The sequence below is a fragment of the Callorhinus ursinus genome, unplaced genomic scaffold (assembly GCF_003265705.2).
Source record: "Callorhinus ursinus isolate GAN/ISIS: 27379988/994484 unplaced genomic scaffold, GSC_fseal_2.0 scaffold6, whole genome shotgun sequence".
Classification (NCBI taxonomy): domain Eukaryota; kingdom Metazoa; phylum Chordata; class Mammalia; order Carnivora; family Otariidae; genus Callorhinus; species Callorhinus ursinus.
Genome location: NW_027397068.1, coordinates 68,711,160 through 68,728,044, shown reverse-complemented (window position 1 = coordinate 68,728,044; position 16,885 = coordinate 68,711,160). Strand labels below are relative to the sequence as shown.

At 36.4% G+C, this 16,885-nt stretch overlaps 1 protein-coding gene and 1 pseudogene across 1 annotated transcript in view; both read left to right on the top strand.

Annotated features, from left to right (window-relative positions):
• The window catches only part of TFB1M (transcription factor B1, mitochondrial), a 66,372-nt gene that overhangs the window by 22,808 nt on the left and 26,679 nt on the right, over window positions 1-16,885 (top strand). The window contains exon 5 of the mRNA XM_025866375.2: window positions 13,183-13,302. Within this exon, the coding sequence (XP_025722160.1) occupies window positions 13,183-13,302 (120 nt within the window). The remainder of the gene's footprint in view (window positions 1-13,182; window positions 13,303-16,885) is intronic.
• Window positions 1,530-2,726, top strand: LOC112819414 (c-Myc-binding protein pseudogene; annotated as a pseudogene).

Here is a 16,885-nt window from a genome sequence, read left to right as displayed (position 1 = left end):
GTGGCTTAAGAAGAAGAATACCCGAGTCCCCACCACTCGAGTCAGTAGTTACAGTCCCAACATCTTTGACACCCCCTTGTATGCTCATTGTGATGTGATTGTATCTCCTGTTCTCCAGCTGCTATTAAGGTAATCAGTACCAGGAATTTGGGACTTATTATTCCCTGCTTAGTTTATCCCATAGATTCTTAGCTGTATAATTAATATACTTTAGTTTTCTCCATTTTTGAACTTATGCAAATGGATTCATACAGCATGTATTCTTTTTATCCTGATTCACTCATGCTGCTCATAGCTGTAGTTTATTTGTGTAGCTAGATACTACCCACTCTTTGACTAACTCATAATTTATCTGTCCATTGCCCTGTTTTAGAACTCTGAATTAGTTTTAGTGTTGTTATTACAAACAAAACTGTCATGAAGATTCTTCTATTTATGTCAGCTAGAGCACACAGGCAAGCTTTCCTTAGAGTATATATCCAGAAGTGGCAGTGCTGGATCATAAGTTCTGCAGATCTTCACTTTTGCTAGATAATGCTAAATTGTTCTCTGAAGTCATTATGCCTGTTTATATTCCCACCAAATGTGTGTAAGTTCATTTTGCTCCATATCCTTGCTAGTACTTGCAGTTGCCATTTGTGTGATTTGGTTAATCAGAGCTGAATGGTGTGTCATTATGGTTTTATTTTGTCTTTTGCTGATTTTTTAATCAGATTGAGCACCATTTTGCATGTTTATTGACCTTTTAGATAACCTCTTTTTTGTGAAGTGCTTGCCTTTTGTCCTTTTTTCTGTTGGATTGCTTGCCTTTTTCTCATTGATTTGGAGGAGTTCTAACATATTTTTCATACTTGTCTTTTATTAAATGTTTGCAGATTTCTTCCACTCTTTGCATGTTATTGTCTTTACAGTGTCTTTTGAAGAGCAGATTTTTTTTTGTTTATTTCAAAGATTTTATTTGAGAGAGAGCACACTAGAGAGACAGAGCACGAGAGAGTGTACAAGCAAGAGCAGCGGGGAGGGGCAGAGGGAGAAGCAGACTCCTGTCTTCGGGCTCAGGCTCTATGTGAGGCTTGATCCCAGGACCCTGGGATCATGACCTGAGCCAAAGGCAGAGGATTAACCAACTGGGCCACGCAGGTGCCCCGAAGAGCCGATGTTTCTAATTGTAAATTTATGGTTAGTGCTTTTTGTGTCTTATTGAAAAACTCCTTTTATATCCTGATATCGTGAAGATACTCTTCTGTGTTATCTTCTAGAAGTTTTATTGTTTCATCTTTCACATTTACATCTGTAATCCACTTGGGATTGATTTTTGTGTGTGGTTGAAAAAGAAGCCAGTTTTACTGTTTTTAATATATGATCCAAACGAACCTAGCACCAGTTATTGGAAAGTGTTTTTCACTGACCTCTATCAACACCTCTAATGTAATGACAAAGCCTATATAAGCATTGGTCTGATTGGAGACACCAAGAAGAAAGATTGTGTGAAATCTAGGAAACAGAAGGCCCAGTACAGAAGATAGAGCATGGAATCCTCAGAAGAACATTCAATTCACATCAAAGCAGAGCAAGAATTTGGTAAAATATCTGTCATGTTTGTATAAACTGAAAGAATAGTTACATAAGTTAGGGAGAGTGTAGGATTGAATTAGTGATAAATGAACAGAAAATTAAGTACAGTAGGGATTGAAGCAAATAAAGTATATCACTATTAGAGGAGTAAAAATATTGGGAAACCTATAACTGTTTATTTTGGAAACCTAAGGAAAAAAGAGGGACCTATATAAAAATAATCACAAAGCTTTACTGAAGAGTCTCAAAAGATCACTTGAGATAAACCAAGAGAAATAGAGCTCTGGAAGAAAAAATGAGTGTTATAAAGATGCTTCATTTTTTCCAAATTATGTTTTTTCAATAACATCTTGAAATGTAGTGAAGTTCCCAGGATCATCTTGAGGAATGGACCTGCAAGAATGGATAAGAAATTTTGAAAAAGAAGAGTGATGAAAGAAGGCTTGCCTATGAGGTGTTAAAATGTATTATAAAGCTCTAATAATTGAAGTACTGTGACTCATGAGACAGAGTGATGACTACATTCGAAGGCTCAGATTCAGGCAACTTCATATTTGATAACGATCGGATCATACATCAGTAGAAACAAAAAAGAAAGAAAAAAATTATTTAACAGATGCTTGAATATTTGGTTAACTCCCATGAAGCCATTTAATAATTCACCATACATAAAAATTAAATAAAAAATAAAAGTAACTCACCATCATAAAAATTCCAGTTACTGGAGCCCACCAGACACAGTCTGGGGCACCAGCTCTGCTGCTGCTGCTGTCGCTGCGGCCCATTACAAAGCCGCCCACTTGAAGCACGAGCAGCTCTGGAGGTACTTGAAGTCAGGGGTGCTGACCAAGAAGGTATTGTGGTAGTCTTATATGAAGAACCAGGGAAACCTAATAGTGCTTTGGACTTTTTAAAGCGTCAGTTAGAAGCTGCTAACCCAGAAGATCCAGATATAGAGCTGCTTCACCTAGAATTAGCAGAAATGAAAGAGAAATATAAAGCTATTGTAGACGAAAATAAAAAACTGAACACAAAAGCTTGCTCAGTATGAACCACCTGAGGAGAGGAAGTGTACTGAATAGGATTCTTCTCAGTTGAAAAGACACTGAGAAAGTGGTTTTGTATGACTTGAATAGTTTGTGTAGTATATAATCTTTTATGAACAAATGCTCTTGATATATTGACATATCTTGATATATTGAACTTACCTGCATCACACTTTATTCTAAACACATTTCCTTAGAAGCACCAATAATAATATAAAAAAAAAAAATTCCAGTTACCATGTCTTCAAATTCATTGCTCTTTTTTGCAGTGTCTAACCTGTTGTTAATTTTACTTAATTTATTTTTCATTTCAGATATTTTATTTTTACTTCTAGAAATTCCATTTGGGTCTTATATTTTCCCTTACCTCATTATGTTCATGCTTTCCTTGGCATCTTTGTGCATATGTGTAATATTTATAATAGCTGTTTGAAGGTCTTTGACTATTAATTTCACTACCTCTGTTATTTCTGTACTATTTTACAGTTTCCCCCCCCACCCCCTTCCTATGGGTCCTGTTTTTTTCTGCTTCTTTGCAAGCCTGGCAATTTTTGACAAGATACTAGATTTTGTGAGGTTTTGTTTTGTTTTAATCTTGTTGAGGGCTGGATCTTGTATTGGGTTGAGTAGGGGTTTTACTCTGGCACATAGAGATAAGTCACTTGCAGATTGGTTTGAAGTTTGCTTTTTTAAGCTTTGTTATGACAGGTTCTTAGCAGCCTTTAATCTGAGGCTAATTAAGTCCTGTGACTAAGTCACAACCTGAGGAATGCATTCAGTGCCCTGTGTATTTCAAGAGTTCTTCACTTGGCTGTTGGGAGTGCAAACTATTTCTAGTCCTCTGTGAGCTCCATTTTGTCATATTTTCTGATAGTACTTTCTCCAGCCTCCCAACCTCATGCACTTACAGATCAATTCTCAGCCAAAGATTTGAAAGTATCCCTCTGAATATCTCAGGAGCTCTCTCTCACTTCCTCCCTCCCATTCCCCTCTCTCTCTCTCTCTGTGTTTCCATATCCAATAGTCTTCCTCACAAATTCTGGCTGCCTTGGCCTCCCAGAGCTCTGGCCTCTGTCTTCTCACATCGAGGAGACCTCTGGGCTCTATACTCCTGCCTGTGCTGCAGCCTGAGTATGGCTTCCAGGCTGCAAGCTAGGCAGTCAGAATGCTCACCTTGTTTCTTATTTGCCTGTGTGGTAACGATAATAATGATAATATCAACTATTACTTATGGAATGCCTACTAATAGCCACTTTACATGTTTTTTTATTTAAGCCTCATAGCCACCTAATGAGATAGGTATTTTTTAATTGACATTGACAGACAACGTTACCTTAGTTTCACATGTACAACATAGTGATTCAACAACTCTGTATGTTATGCTACGTTCACCCCAAGTGTAACTATTGTCTCTTAGTATACAATGCTATTACAGTTACCACTAACTATATTCCCGTGCTGTACCTTTCATCCTTGTGACTTACTAGCTTTTGATAGAAAAGAATACTGAGGGGCGTCTGGATGGCTCAGTTGGTTAAGTGTCTGACTCTTGATTTCAGCTCAGGTCATGATCTCAGAGTTGTAAGATTGAGCCCCGCGTCTGGCTCCACACTAGGTGTGGAATCTGCTTAAGATTCTCACTCTCCCTCTCCTTCTGCCCTTCCACCCCCCCCCCCAAAAAAAAAGAATACTGAAGCTCAGGGATTTTCATTATCAATTTTGTTCATCTTTTCAAAGAACCAGCTCCTGGTTTCATTGATCATTTCTACGGTTTTTATTAGTCTCTGTTTCATTTATTTTTGCTCTGATCTTCATTACTTCCTTCTTTCTGCTAGTTTTGGGCTTTGTTCTTTTTCCAGCTCCTTTAAGTATAAGGTTAAATATATGAGATTTTTCTTATTTCTTGAGGTAGGCCTGTTTCTCTATAAACTTCCCTTTGGAACTGCTTTTGCTGCATGCCAGAGATTTTGGGATCTTGTATTTCCATTTTCATTTGTCTCAAGGTATTTTTTTTATTTTTTCTTTGATTTCTTTATTGACCCATTGGTTGTTTAATAGTATTTTTTTTTAGCCTTCACAGGTTTGTATTTTTTCGTGTTTTTTTGTTTTTTGTTTTTTTAAGATTTTATTTGAGAGAGCGGAAGCACAAACAGCGGCAGGGAGAGGCAGAGGGAGAGAGAGAATCTCAAGCAGACTTCTCCCTGAGCATGGAGCCCGACGTGGGGCTTGATCTCATGACCCTGAGATCATGACCTGAGCCAAAATCAAGAGTTGGGCCCTTAACCAACTGAGCCACCCCGGCACCCCTCCAGTTTTGTTTTGTTTTTTTATTGTAATTGATTTTTTTTGTCTCCTATCATTGTGGTTGGAAACTGCTTGATAGGATTTCAATCTTAAATTTATTGAGACTTGTTTTGTGTATCAACAAGTGATCTGTCTTGGAGACTGTTCTGTGTGCACTTGAAAAGAATGTGTATTCTACTGTTTTTAGATGGAATGTTCTGTGTATATCTGTTAAGTGCATTTGGTCTAATGTATCATCCAAAGCCACTGTTTCCTTGTTGATTTTCTGTTTGGGTGAAATAGCAATTTTGATATAAGGGAGGTATTAAAGTCTCCTACTATTATTGTATTACATTTTGTCCCTTTGTGTCTTAATATTTGCTCTATATATTTATATGCTTAGGTGCTACTATGTTGGGCGCATAGATATTTACAGTTGTTCAACCTTGTTGGAATGGATCCCTCTGTTACTAACACCCTTCTTTGTCTTTTGTTAGTCTTTGTTTTAAAGTCTATTTTGTCCAGTGTTAAGTACTGCTACCCAACTTTTTTTCTTTCACTTTCATTTGATGGAATATCTTCTATCCCTTCACTTTAAGTCTGTCTTTAGGTCTGAAATGATTCTCTTGTAGGCAGCATATAAATGGGTCTTATTTTTCTGTCTGCTTGTCACCTGGTGTCTTTTGATTGGAGAATTTAGTCCATTCACATTTAAAGTAATTATTGATAGGTAGGTACTTATTGTGATTTTATTCCTTGTTTTCTGGTTTTCTTTCTAGTTCTCTCTTTCTTCTCTTGCCCTCTTCCCTTCTGATTTGATGACTTTCTTCAGTGTTGATCTTTTATTCCTTTTTTCTTGATTTTTTTTGTGTATCATTTGTTTTGAGATATATATGTATGTAGGTATATATCAAAAGAGGTTCATATATAACAATCTATGTATATAGTCATCTACTTAAGTTGATGGTTGCTTAAGTTTGAACATACTCTAAAAGCATTACTGATTTATCCCCTGTCCATGTTTTATGTATTCGATGTCATATTTTATATCTTTTTATGTTGTGTATTCCTAATTATAGGTACAGTTGATTTGATTACTTTTGTCTTAACCTTCATACTAGCTTTATAAAAGGGATTGATCTACCTTTAATGTATAATATTTGCTTTTTCAGTGAAATTTTTTATTTTATGATTTTCTTGTTACAGTATTTTCTTTTCTGCTTAAAGAAGTCCCTTTAACATTTCTTGCAAGGCTGGTTTAGTGGTAATGAACTCCTCTAACTTTTGTTTGTTTGGGGACTCTTTATCTCACTTTCAATTCCAAATGATAATCTTTCTTGCTGGGTAGAGATTCTTGGTTGTAGGTTTTTTTTCTTGAGGCACTTTGAACATATCATGTCTTCTGGCCTTCAAATTTTCTGAAAAATCAGCTCTTAGGGATGTTTCCTTGTGCATAACTAGTTGCTTTTCTCTTGCTGCTTTTAAGATTCTCTGTCTTTAATTTTTGAGATTTTAATAATGTGTCTCCTTGTGCACCTCTTTGGGTTCATCTTGTTCAGAGGTATCTGTGCTTCCTGGACCTGGGTTTCCTTTCCCAGATTAGGTAATTTTTCAGTTATTATTTCCTAAAATTGAGTTTTCTTCCCCTTTCTCTCTTTTTGTGGTATCCCTTATGGTATGCTTGATGTTGTCCCAAAGGTCTCTTAACCTGTCCTCATTTTTTCCATTCTTTTTTCTTTTTGCTGTTCAGCTTGAATGATTTCCATTACCCTATCCTCCTGATCACTGATCTGTTCTTTTGCATCCTCTAATCTGCTGTTGATTCCCTCTGTTGTATTTTTCATTTTGGTTATTGTATTCTTCAGCTCTGATTTGTTCTTTTTTTATATTTTCTATCTTTTTGTTGAAATCTCCTCTGAGTTTATCCACTCCTCACCCAAGTTTGATGAGCATCTTTATAATTATTACTTTGAACTCACAATTTAGGTAGATTGCTTATCTCTTTTCCATTTAGCTCTTTTCTGAGATTTTGTCTTGTCCTTTTGTTTGGAAGCCATTCCTTTGTCTGCTCATTTTGTCTGTCTGTATTTGTTTCTGTATAAATTAGGTAGGTCAGCATTGACTCCTGGCGTTGAAGGCTTGGCCTTATATGGAAGGTGTGCTGTGGGGCCTAGAAACATGGTCACCAGAACCAAGTGCTTTAGGGGTATCCCCTGTGTCGGCTGTGTGCACCCTTCTGCTGTGACTGAGCCATGATTCCAGCAGGTACACTGGCGGGCAGGGGTATCCCCTGCCCACTTTCCCAGTAGGAGTTGCTTTTACAGGCAACAATCTCCACTGAGACTATCTACTAGGTGTGCGGGACAGGAGCCAAGGAATGTCTGCCAGGAAGGTGGGTTTGGCAAGACAGGTCTGCAGGGGAATTCTGGGTTAGGGCAAGCAGTGCTAGCAAGGTATACGGGTAGTGTCAGACTGGTGCCCACCAGCATCAGATGTCTAGGCTGAAGGAGGGCAAGAATAGTGCGTGCCAGCATTTCTATTCTTGGATAAAGTTCTTTTAGAACCCTGCCCTTTTGGCATGCTCCCTAAAACTAGTCAGTAAATTTCCTTTATGTGTGGCCCAGGCACCTTTCAAACTGCTGCCTCAGTCGTGGGTCTCGGAACAAGTGAGATTGTGTGTGATCCCTTTAAGCATGGATTCTGTTTCCTCTAGCTCTCCAGTTCTCCTGAAGTTAAGCCCAGCTGATTTTCAAAAACAAGTTATGGGAGCTTATCTTCCTGTGCAGATCCCCAGGGTGGGGGGTGCTTGGTATGGGGCTGTAACCTCTCACTTTTCAGGAAGGACCTTTGCATCTATGATATCCCCTCCCACTTTTGGGTCTCAGTTCCAGGGTTTGGTTCCTCTCCTGAACGTGTCTTTGTCCCTTTTTCCCTTCTTGTTGTGGCTTTGTCTTTATACTTACAGCTAAGAACTGTTCTGCAAGTCTTCAGGTCATTCTTAGGGAGAATTCCTCTATATGTAGCTGCAGCTGTGGTGTGTGATGGGAGGAGGTACGCTCAGGATCCTCCTACTTTGCCATACTATTACCTTCTGCCTGTCTGAAGATATTTTTGGTTGTCACAACTGGGGGGTGCTTTTGGTGTCTAGTGGATAGAGGTTGGGGATGATGGTAAACATCCTTCAGTACACAGGATAGCCCCTCACAGCAGAAAATTACTCCACATTTACCAGCCCAAAATGTCAGTAATGCCAAGGATAGGAAACTTTGCTTTAGAGTATTTAGCCATAAAATCTTTTTCTTAAGTAGTCTTAGAATTTTCCATCACAAAAATGTAGGACCCTTTTGTGTTTGTTAGGAACACTACATCGTTACCACTCTCCCAGGATCAGTGTCATTTCCTGCTCATGAATCTGTTAACTCTCTTCTGTATGTTTGAGTTGAGCCCATATTAATAGTTTTCTTTGTTTCCTCAGCCTTTTGATTTGTCCTTGGGCTTTTATTTTTCTCAGATAACATGATTATTATGGTATTTCTCTTCTTGAGTAACACAATAGAGATGCAAAACACTATGTACTCTAATTCTTTTGGGGGGAAATGCAAAGGAACAGAGGCTTAAGAGGTGGAGTAATATTTTCAGTGACTCAGAATGTCAGTTGTTATTAATAATAGTGTTGCTTTAACTCCACCACATGCAATTATTTTTCTTTAACCAAAAAAAAAAAAACCAATGTTGATTTTAGTTAAATTCTGGTATGAATATTGAGAAGAGTTTATATTGAGTCTATAATTTATGGAATGCTTTATAAGTTAACACTGATCTTCTGAGCAGTTTTCACATTTTGCAAGTGAAAGTTTCAACAGGAGACTATATAGCAGCATTTGCTTATATAACTTTTGTTTGCTCTTGACACTATCATATCTGTAATTTTATATTCCACAGATACCACTTTTAAACATTCACTTTGCTTGGCTTTGTGAGTTATAGAACAGAAGTAGATGAACACAGTCTTCTTCCCTTCTCTCTAGGTCTTCAGGGTCTAAATAGAAGAATTCAGCTCACACACATTAAAGAACGTATAGACAGTATGAAGTTACAGCTCATAAAATAGAATCAGATTGTGTAGCAGTAAATGAGACCTTAACCAATCTCATCTAACCTCATTTTATAGATGATGAAACTGAGGCTCAGAGTAGTTTAATGTCTTCCAGAAGGTCATGGAGCTAGTTACAGGGAAAGCTGAACTTGAAAACAGGTCATATGTTTTCTGCTGAAGTCATGATGTTCATGTTCTCCACGTGACTGGATCTGTGGTCTTTCTTTCTGGGTCCAGGATTAACCTCTTTATGTCCTCCCATCTTCAGGGGACCCTGGGTATTTAATGGTCACATCAGTAACAGGGAGGGAAGGAGTCACCTCACCAGTAATTATATAGTTTTCATTGTCCCTGATACTTGGCTGTGTAGCTTCTCAAGAATAAGCCTAATTTTTCTACTTAAAATCATTTTAGATGAATAAGGAAGAAACACTGTCCTGTGGAGTCTTTGACCCCTTGTTTTTCTTTTACTAAGTCAGAATGCTTTTAAAATTTCAAGGGTTAGAGGTTTCCTTTTACTGAAAAATTAACTGGTTTGGTTTCCTGGCTTTTGTTGTTTGTTAAAATCCTTTATCTTGTAATGGAGTTTGAATTTTCATAGCTTTACATATAACCTATCACAGAAATATTAACTTATGTTTGAATGGTTAATTGACCATTTAACGCTTGTGCTAGTTTTAAATGAAGTCTTTTGCAGAGCTTTTTGCTCTGCGGCTTGAATTATTCCATAATGAATGCAGGACAGGTATGTGTGTGCTGCTTTCTTCTAAATTCAGATATCCGATTCACACATTTTCATCTCCACAGCCTACGTGTATTTGCTGCAAAGTTTGGATGGGTCAGGCTTCCCTGGCAGGAGTGAATGCCTAGTGCTCTAAGTGAAATATACTTAAACATGTCTTGATGCCCAGAGTGTTTTACCCTGCATGCCTCCTTTGTTTACTTTTGGGTTAAAGTGATTTTTAAAATTTTGTTGAATTCATCAGTGAAAACACCGTTGACATGTAAAATAAAATGTTGGGAGAGAATTCAGCATGAAATAATTTTCAAGTGTAGACTTTTTATTTTGTTTTATACTTTAATTTTGTGGTTATGTTCATGCTGGATTTTAGTTTTACACAACTGCTTTGAAGTATGCCAGTTGTACAGTGCACTTTGAGTTTTTTGCTTTCATGCCAGTGGTACAGTTAAGCTCCAAAAGAAATTTATGAGGAGCTAGAAATATTTTTTACCATTTGATCCATAAGTTTATTCTTTAAATATGTGCTTCCCGTGTTTGTTTTGATACTTGTTTGAGAATATATACATTTCTTGGTTTTACAGTTTAGTAAGGAAGAATTTACTTTATCATTTATACTAAAGCAACTCATCACTTGTCCTGAACTCAGCCTCCCAATAACTTCAGATGTCTAAATATAAATAAGAGGCAGGTAATTTGAAAAGAGGGATGAGGTGGAGGGATGGCTTCTGAGTAACAAAATAGATGCTACAAAATCTACAGCTTTGCCCATAGGAAATTTTCTGAGCATCTCAGTTTAATACCTATTTTTTAAATCTTACTTAAGGCAAAGCTCTTACAAGCTAAATTATGTGGTTTGTAATGTTGACCCTGTATCATTTACAAGAGGTTTAGAATACCCAGTGAACTCTAAGAACATGAGAGGCAGGATACATTTTTTAAAAATCAGTGCACCTAATTTTTTTAATTCAATTTTGACATATTGCCATATTTTTCATGTCTTTTTTTAAGAAATAAAATATTGTAGATATACTTGGTACCCTCTTTTATCCCCTTTGTCTCTCTCCTATTATACTCTCTTAAAATGGATATTCATCATTCCCAGGCAGTGATAGATACACACACACACACACACACACACACACACACACACAGAGGAAGCCATAAGAAATAATGTTTTGAAGTTTTTATATAAATGGAATCATACTCTACATATTTTCTGCCCCTTCATTATTTTCTATTTGGGGATCTATGTTGGTAACACCATTTACTTCTTCCTGTCAATGGCCTTTATGTTTTTCTACCTTTTTTGAAGCTATGCATGTACAGTGTTACAGTTAACATTCTTACACAGTATGTCCTCATGTGAGTATATAAACTGTTCTGTACAATATATTCCTAAAGGTAGACTTAAAGGGTTAGGAGGGTGCACTCAACTTCAGCTTTCCTGTATATATTGCCAAATTGTAGTCTGAAGTGCTTGTACCAGTTGCCCTTCTCACTAGCAGTAAATGGGAGTTCCTCTGGCTCCATATATTCACCAATTCTAGGTTCTGCCAGGTTCTTTTTTGTTGTTTAAATTTTGTTCATTTCACGGATATGAAATTGTATCTCATTAGAATTTAAATTTGTATGTCCCTCATTTGTAATGTGGTTGAGCATAGTTTATGGTTATGGTTCATTTGGGTGCTCTTATCATATTTCTTACCATATTTTCTATTGTTTGTTTTTTGACAATTAATGTGTAGGAGTTTCTTCGATGTTCTGAACACTAATCCTTTGTCAGGAGTTTCAGATATCTTCTCTCAGTCTGTGACTTATGTTTGTACTGTTTTTATTATACAGAAGTTTTAAATTTTAATCCAAAATATCAGTCTTTTATGGCTTCTACTTTTGCATCTTTAAGAAATTTTTCCCTACTGTGGGGTCATAAATACTTATTTTTTTATTATGTTTGTCACCATACATTACATCATTAGTTTTTGATGTAGTGTTCCATGATTCATTGTGTATAACATCCAGTGCTCCATTCAATACGTGCCCTTCTTAATACCCATCATCAGGCTAACCCATCCCCCCACCCCCCTCCCCTCTAAACCCCTCAGTTTGTTTCTCAGAATCCATAGTCTCTCATGGCTCGCTTCCCCCTCCAATTGCTCCCCCTTCACTTTTCCCTTCCTACTATCTTTTTTTTTTTTTAACATGTATTATTTGTTTCAGAGATACAGGTCTGTGATTCAACAGTCTTACACAATTTACAGCGCTCACCATAGCACCTACCCTCCCCAGTGTCCATCACCCAGCCACCCCATCCCTCCCACCCCCCACCACTCCAGCAACCCTCAGTTTGTTTCCTGAGATTAAGAATTCCTCATGTCAGTGAGGTCATATGATACATGTCTTTCTCTGACTGACTTATAAATACTTGCAAAAATTTTAAAGTTTTGCTTTTTACTTACTGTTAATTCGCTTGGAATTTATTTTTGGTAATGGTACAGGATAGGGAGTTCTTCCTGCGGTAGATATACCTACTTATACCAGTATCTCTTATTGAGCGGCCCATCCTTTTCCTGTTAGTGGTTGTTACATCACATCGGTCACATAGCAAATATCCACATGTGCTTGGGTCTAAGACCTTTGTTCCATTGGTGTGTTTGTCTATGCCTGTAGCAATACCATACTGCCTTAATTTTGATATCTGCTATAGTGAGTCTGCCCCAACCCTCCTCATGTTATTGATGTTCTTCAGGAGCTTCCTGGCTATTCCTGGCCCTTGGCTTTTCCATATAAGATTTTATGGAATTTAATTTAAAGGTCTTTAAAAAATTTTTTTTGAGATTTTGGTTGAAATTGCATTGCATTTATGAGTTAATTTAGATATACCTAATTTTAAAATTAAAGTGTTTGGGTTCTTAAAAGAATGAATTCCTGGTTTTTGCAAAAATCAGTTCTCCAAAACAGTTCTCCAAGAGTTCTGAATATTCAAGGTTTTATTACACTTAAAGAAAAGTGCACCATTGAAAATGTTCCTTCATAGATTTTTGGTAATTCATAAAATGAAATAAGCATCTTTAGTTCTTAATTATGCTTGCTAATTTCTTCACTCATCAAATATATATTGATGACTTGTTTCGTATAGGACCTTCTTCTACAGAATATGATAGGGCTTTGAAAATCCTCAACATGCAATGGTAAGGAAGTTTTCTTATTTGGTTTCTGAGTGTATTATATAGGATATAATTCACACTTCTTAGGTGTACTTCAATTGATATTGGAGGATAATGTTCCTCGTGCTGCCTGTGTATCATGTGTCAGATAGCCTGTGCTTTTAAAATTTATCTCAAAACTCCACCTAGTGTCCATAGGTAATAGAATATTGACTGCATTCCATCTGATCAGACTGAATTAATTATTTGCTAAAATTTCTTTTTGTCCTTTCGTAGAGACTGACAGCCAATACAGGAAGCAAACAGCGTAGTCGCCTTTCTGTTATGGCCCAGTACCTCTGCAGTGTTCAGCACATCTTGACAATTCCGGGTCAGGCTTTTGTCCCTAAACCAGAGGTAAGTTTCTGTTTACTTGTAAATCTTTGCTCATCTGAGGATGTGCCGTAAGAAATGATCTCTAGAATTTGATTTTCATTTATATGCAAAATATACTTTATCTCTCCAGAGTAAGAAAACCACAATGTGTGAATAGTTCTTGTCCTAAGTTTTTTCCTCTTTATAGTGACCAAATGTCTAGGTTTATTCATGTTGCCCTGGTGGTGATGGTATTATCATCACCTTGTAACTCTTCAAAGTTTTCCAGTATAGAAGATAAATTATATGGTCACTTAATCCTCAAAAAAAGAAATCAGTGTTTGTTTTGTGATTTCTGAATAGACCTCTAAATCAGGTTACATCAAACATTTTTTATTGTGAATTTTTTTCCACCTTTTTTTTTATTGAAGTACAAGTTAACATCCAGTGTTACATTATGTGCAACATATTGATTAAGCAATTTTATTCATTACTCACTGCTCACACAATAAGTGTAGTCACCATCTGTCATCATACAATATTTTTACAGTATTATTGAGTATATTCCCTATGCTGTAGTTTTCATCTTCATGACTAATTTTATAACTAGAAGTTTGTACCTCTTAATCTTATTTTTTTACCCATCTTCCTACCCACTTTCCCTCTGGCAACCACCAGTTTGTTCTCTAATTAAGTCTGGTTTTAGGTTTATTTGTTTTGTTTTTTAGACTCCATATATAATTGAAAGCATGGTATTTGTCTTTCTGTGTTTGACATATTTCACTTAGCATATACACTCTAGGTCCATCCATGTTATCACAGAAGGCAAGATCTCATTCTTTTTTTTTTTTTTTAAGATTTATTTATTTATTTGAAAGAGAGAGAATACATGAGAGGGGGAGGGTCGGAGGGAGAAGCAGACTCCCTGCTGAGTAGGGAGCACGATGCAGGACTCGATCCTGGGACTCCAGGATCATGACCTGAGCCGAAGGCAGTCGCTTAACCAACTGAGCCACCCAGGCGCCCCAAGATCTCATTCTTTTTTATGGTTGAGTAATATTGTGTGTGTATGTTATACATAGTGTGTGTGTGTGTGTGTTATACATACATACCACATCTTCTTTATCCATTCATCTATAAATGGACACTTGGATTGCTTCCATATCTTGACTGTTGTAAATAATGCTGCTATAAACAGGGGTGCATATGTCTTTCTAAATTAGTGTTTTCGTGTTTTTTTGGGTAAATACCCAGTAGTGGGATTACTGAATCATACCGTATTTCTATTTTTAATTTTTTGAGAAACGTCCAAACTGTTTTCCACAGTGGTTGGTCAATTTACATTTTCACCAACAGTGCATAAGTGTTCCTTATTCTCCACATCCTCACTGACATTTGTTATTTCATGTCTTTTTGATTCTGGTCATTTGAGTAGGTTGCCTTTTTGTTTTATTGATGGTTTCCTTTGCTGTGCAAGAGCTTTTATTTTGGTGTAGTCCTAATAGTTTATTTTTGCTTTTGTTTCCCTTTGCCTCGGGAGACATACCCAGAAAAATGTTGCTATGGCGATGTCAAAGAAATTACTGGCCTATGTTACCTTCTAGGGAAAATGGTATGGTCTCACATTTAGGTCTTTAATCCATTTTAAGTTTATTTTTGTGTACGGTGTAGTGAAGTTTTGAGTTTAATTCTTTTGCATGTAGCTGTCTGGTTTTTCCAGCACCATTTATGGAAGAGACTGTCTTTTCCTCATTGTATGTTCTTGCGTCCTTTGTCAAAGATTAATTGAGTGTATAATGGTGGGTTTATTTCTGGGCTCTCTGTTCTGTTCTCTTGACCTATGTGTCTGTTTTTGTGGCAGTACCATACTGTATTGATTGTTGTAGCTTTGTAGTATACTGTGAAATCTGGGATTGTGATACTTCCAGCTTGTTCTTCTTTCTCAAGATTGCTTTGGCTATTGGGGTCTTTTGTGGTTCCATACAAGTTTTAGTATTACTTATTCTAGTTCTGTGAAATAATGCTGGTATTTTGGTAGGGATTGCATTGAATCTATAGATAGCTTTGAGTAGTATGGACCTTTTAACAATGTTGGTTCTTCTAATTTGTGAGTATACTCTTTCTATTTGTTTGTGTCCTCTTCAATTTCTTTCATCAGCGTTTCATAGTTTTCAGAATACAGGTGGTCACCTCCTTGTTAAGTCTATTCCTAGGTATGTTATTCTCTTCGGTGCAATTGTAAATGGTATTGGTTTCTTAATTTCTTTCTGCTACTGTGTTTTTGTATAAAAATGCGATAGATTTCTATATATTAATTTTGTATCCTGCTACTTTACTGAATTCATTTATTAGTTCTGATAGTTTTTTGGTGGAGCCTTTAGGTTTGTCCATATATAATATCATGTCATTTGCAAATAGTGACAGTTTCACTTCTTCCATGCCAATTTGGATGCCTTTTATTTCTTTTTCTTGTCTGATTGCTGCATCTGAGACTTTTAGTACTATGTTGAATAAAAGTGATGAGAGTGGACATCCTTGTGTTGTTCCTGAACTTAGAGGAAAAGCTCTGTTTTTCACCATTAACAATGATGTTAGCTGTAAGTTTTTCATATATGGCCTTTATTATGTTGAGGTGTGTTCTTTGTAAACCCACTTTGTTGAGAGTTCTCATGAATGGATGTATTTTGTCAAATGCTCTTTCTGCATTTATTGAGATGATCGTATGGTTTTATCCTTTGTCTTATTAATGTGATGTATCGTACTGACCGACTTGCAAATACTGAACTACCCTTGCCATTTCTGGATCAGTCCTACCTGATTGAGGTGAATGTTTTTTAAATGTATTGTTGAATTTGGTTTGCTAAAACTTTGTGAGGATCTTTGCGTCTTTGTTCATCAGAGATATTAGCCTATAGTTTTCTTTTTTTTGTAGTGTCTTTGACTGGTTTTGGTATCAGGGTAATGTTGGCCTTGTAGAATGAATTTGGAAGTTTTCATTACTCTTCTGTTTTTTGGAGTGGTTTAAGAAGACTAACTATTAACTCTTGAAATGTTTGGTAGAGTTCACTTGTAGAGCCATCTGGTCCTGGACCTCTGTTCATTGTTGAATTGATTACTGATTCAATTGTGTTATTAATAGTCTGTCCAAATTTTCTATTTCTTCATGATTCAGTTTTGGAAGATTATATGTTCTCTAGGAATTCGTCCATTTCTTCTAAGTTGTCCAATTTGTTGGCATATAATTTTTCATAATATTCTTTTGTAATCCTTTGTATTTCTGTGGTATTATTTTTTCTCCTCCATTTCTGATTTTATTTGAGGTCTTTTTTTTTTTGATGAATCTGGCTAAAGGTTTATCAATTTTATCTTTTCAAAGGATCAGATCTTGTTTTTGTTGATGTCTTCTATTTTTTTTTAGCCTTTATTTTATTTGTTTCTGCTCTAATCTTTATTATTTCCTTCCTTCTGCTAGCTTTGGGCTTTATTTGTTCTGCTTTTTCTGTTTTAGGTGTATGGTTAGTTTGGGTTTTTTTTGAGATTTGTCTTGTTTCTTGAAGTAGGTCTGTGTTGCTATAAACCACTCTTAGTACTGCTTTTGCTGCATCCCAAAGATTTTGAACTGATG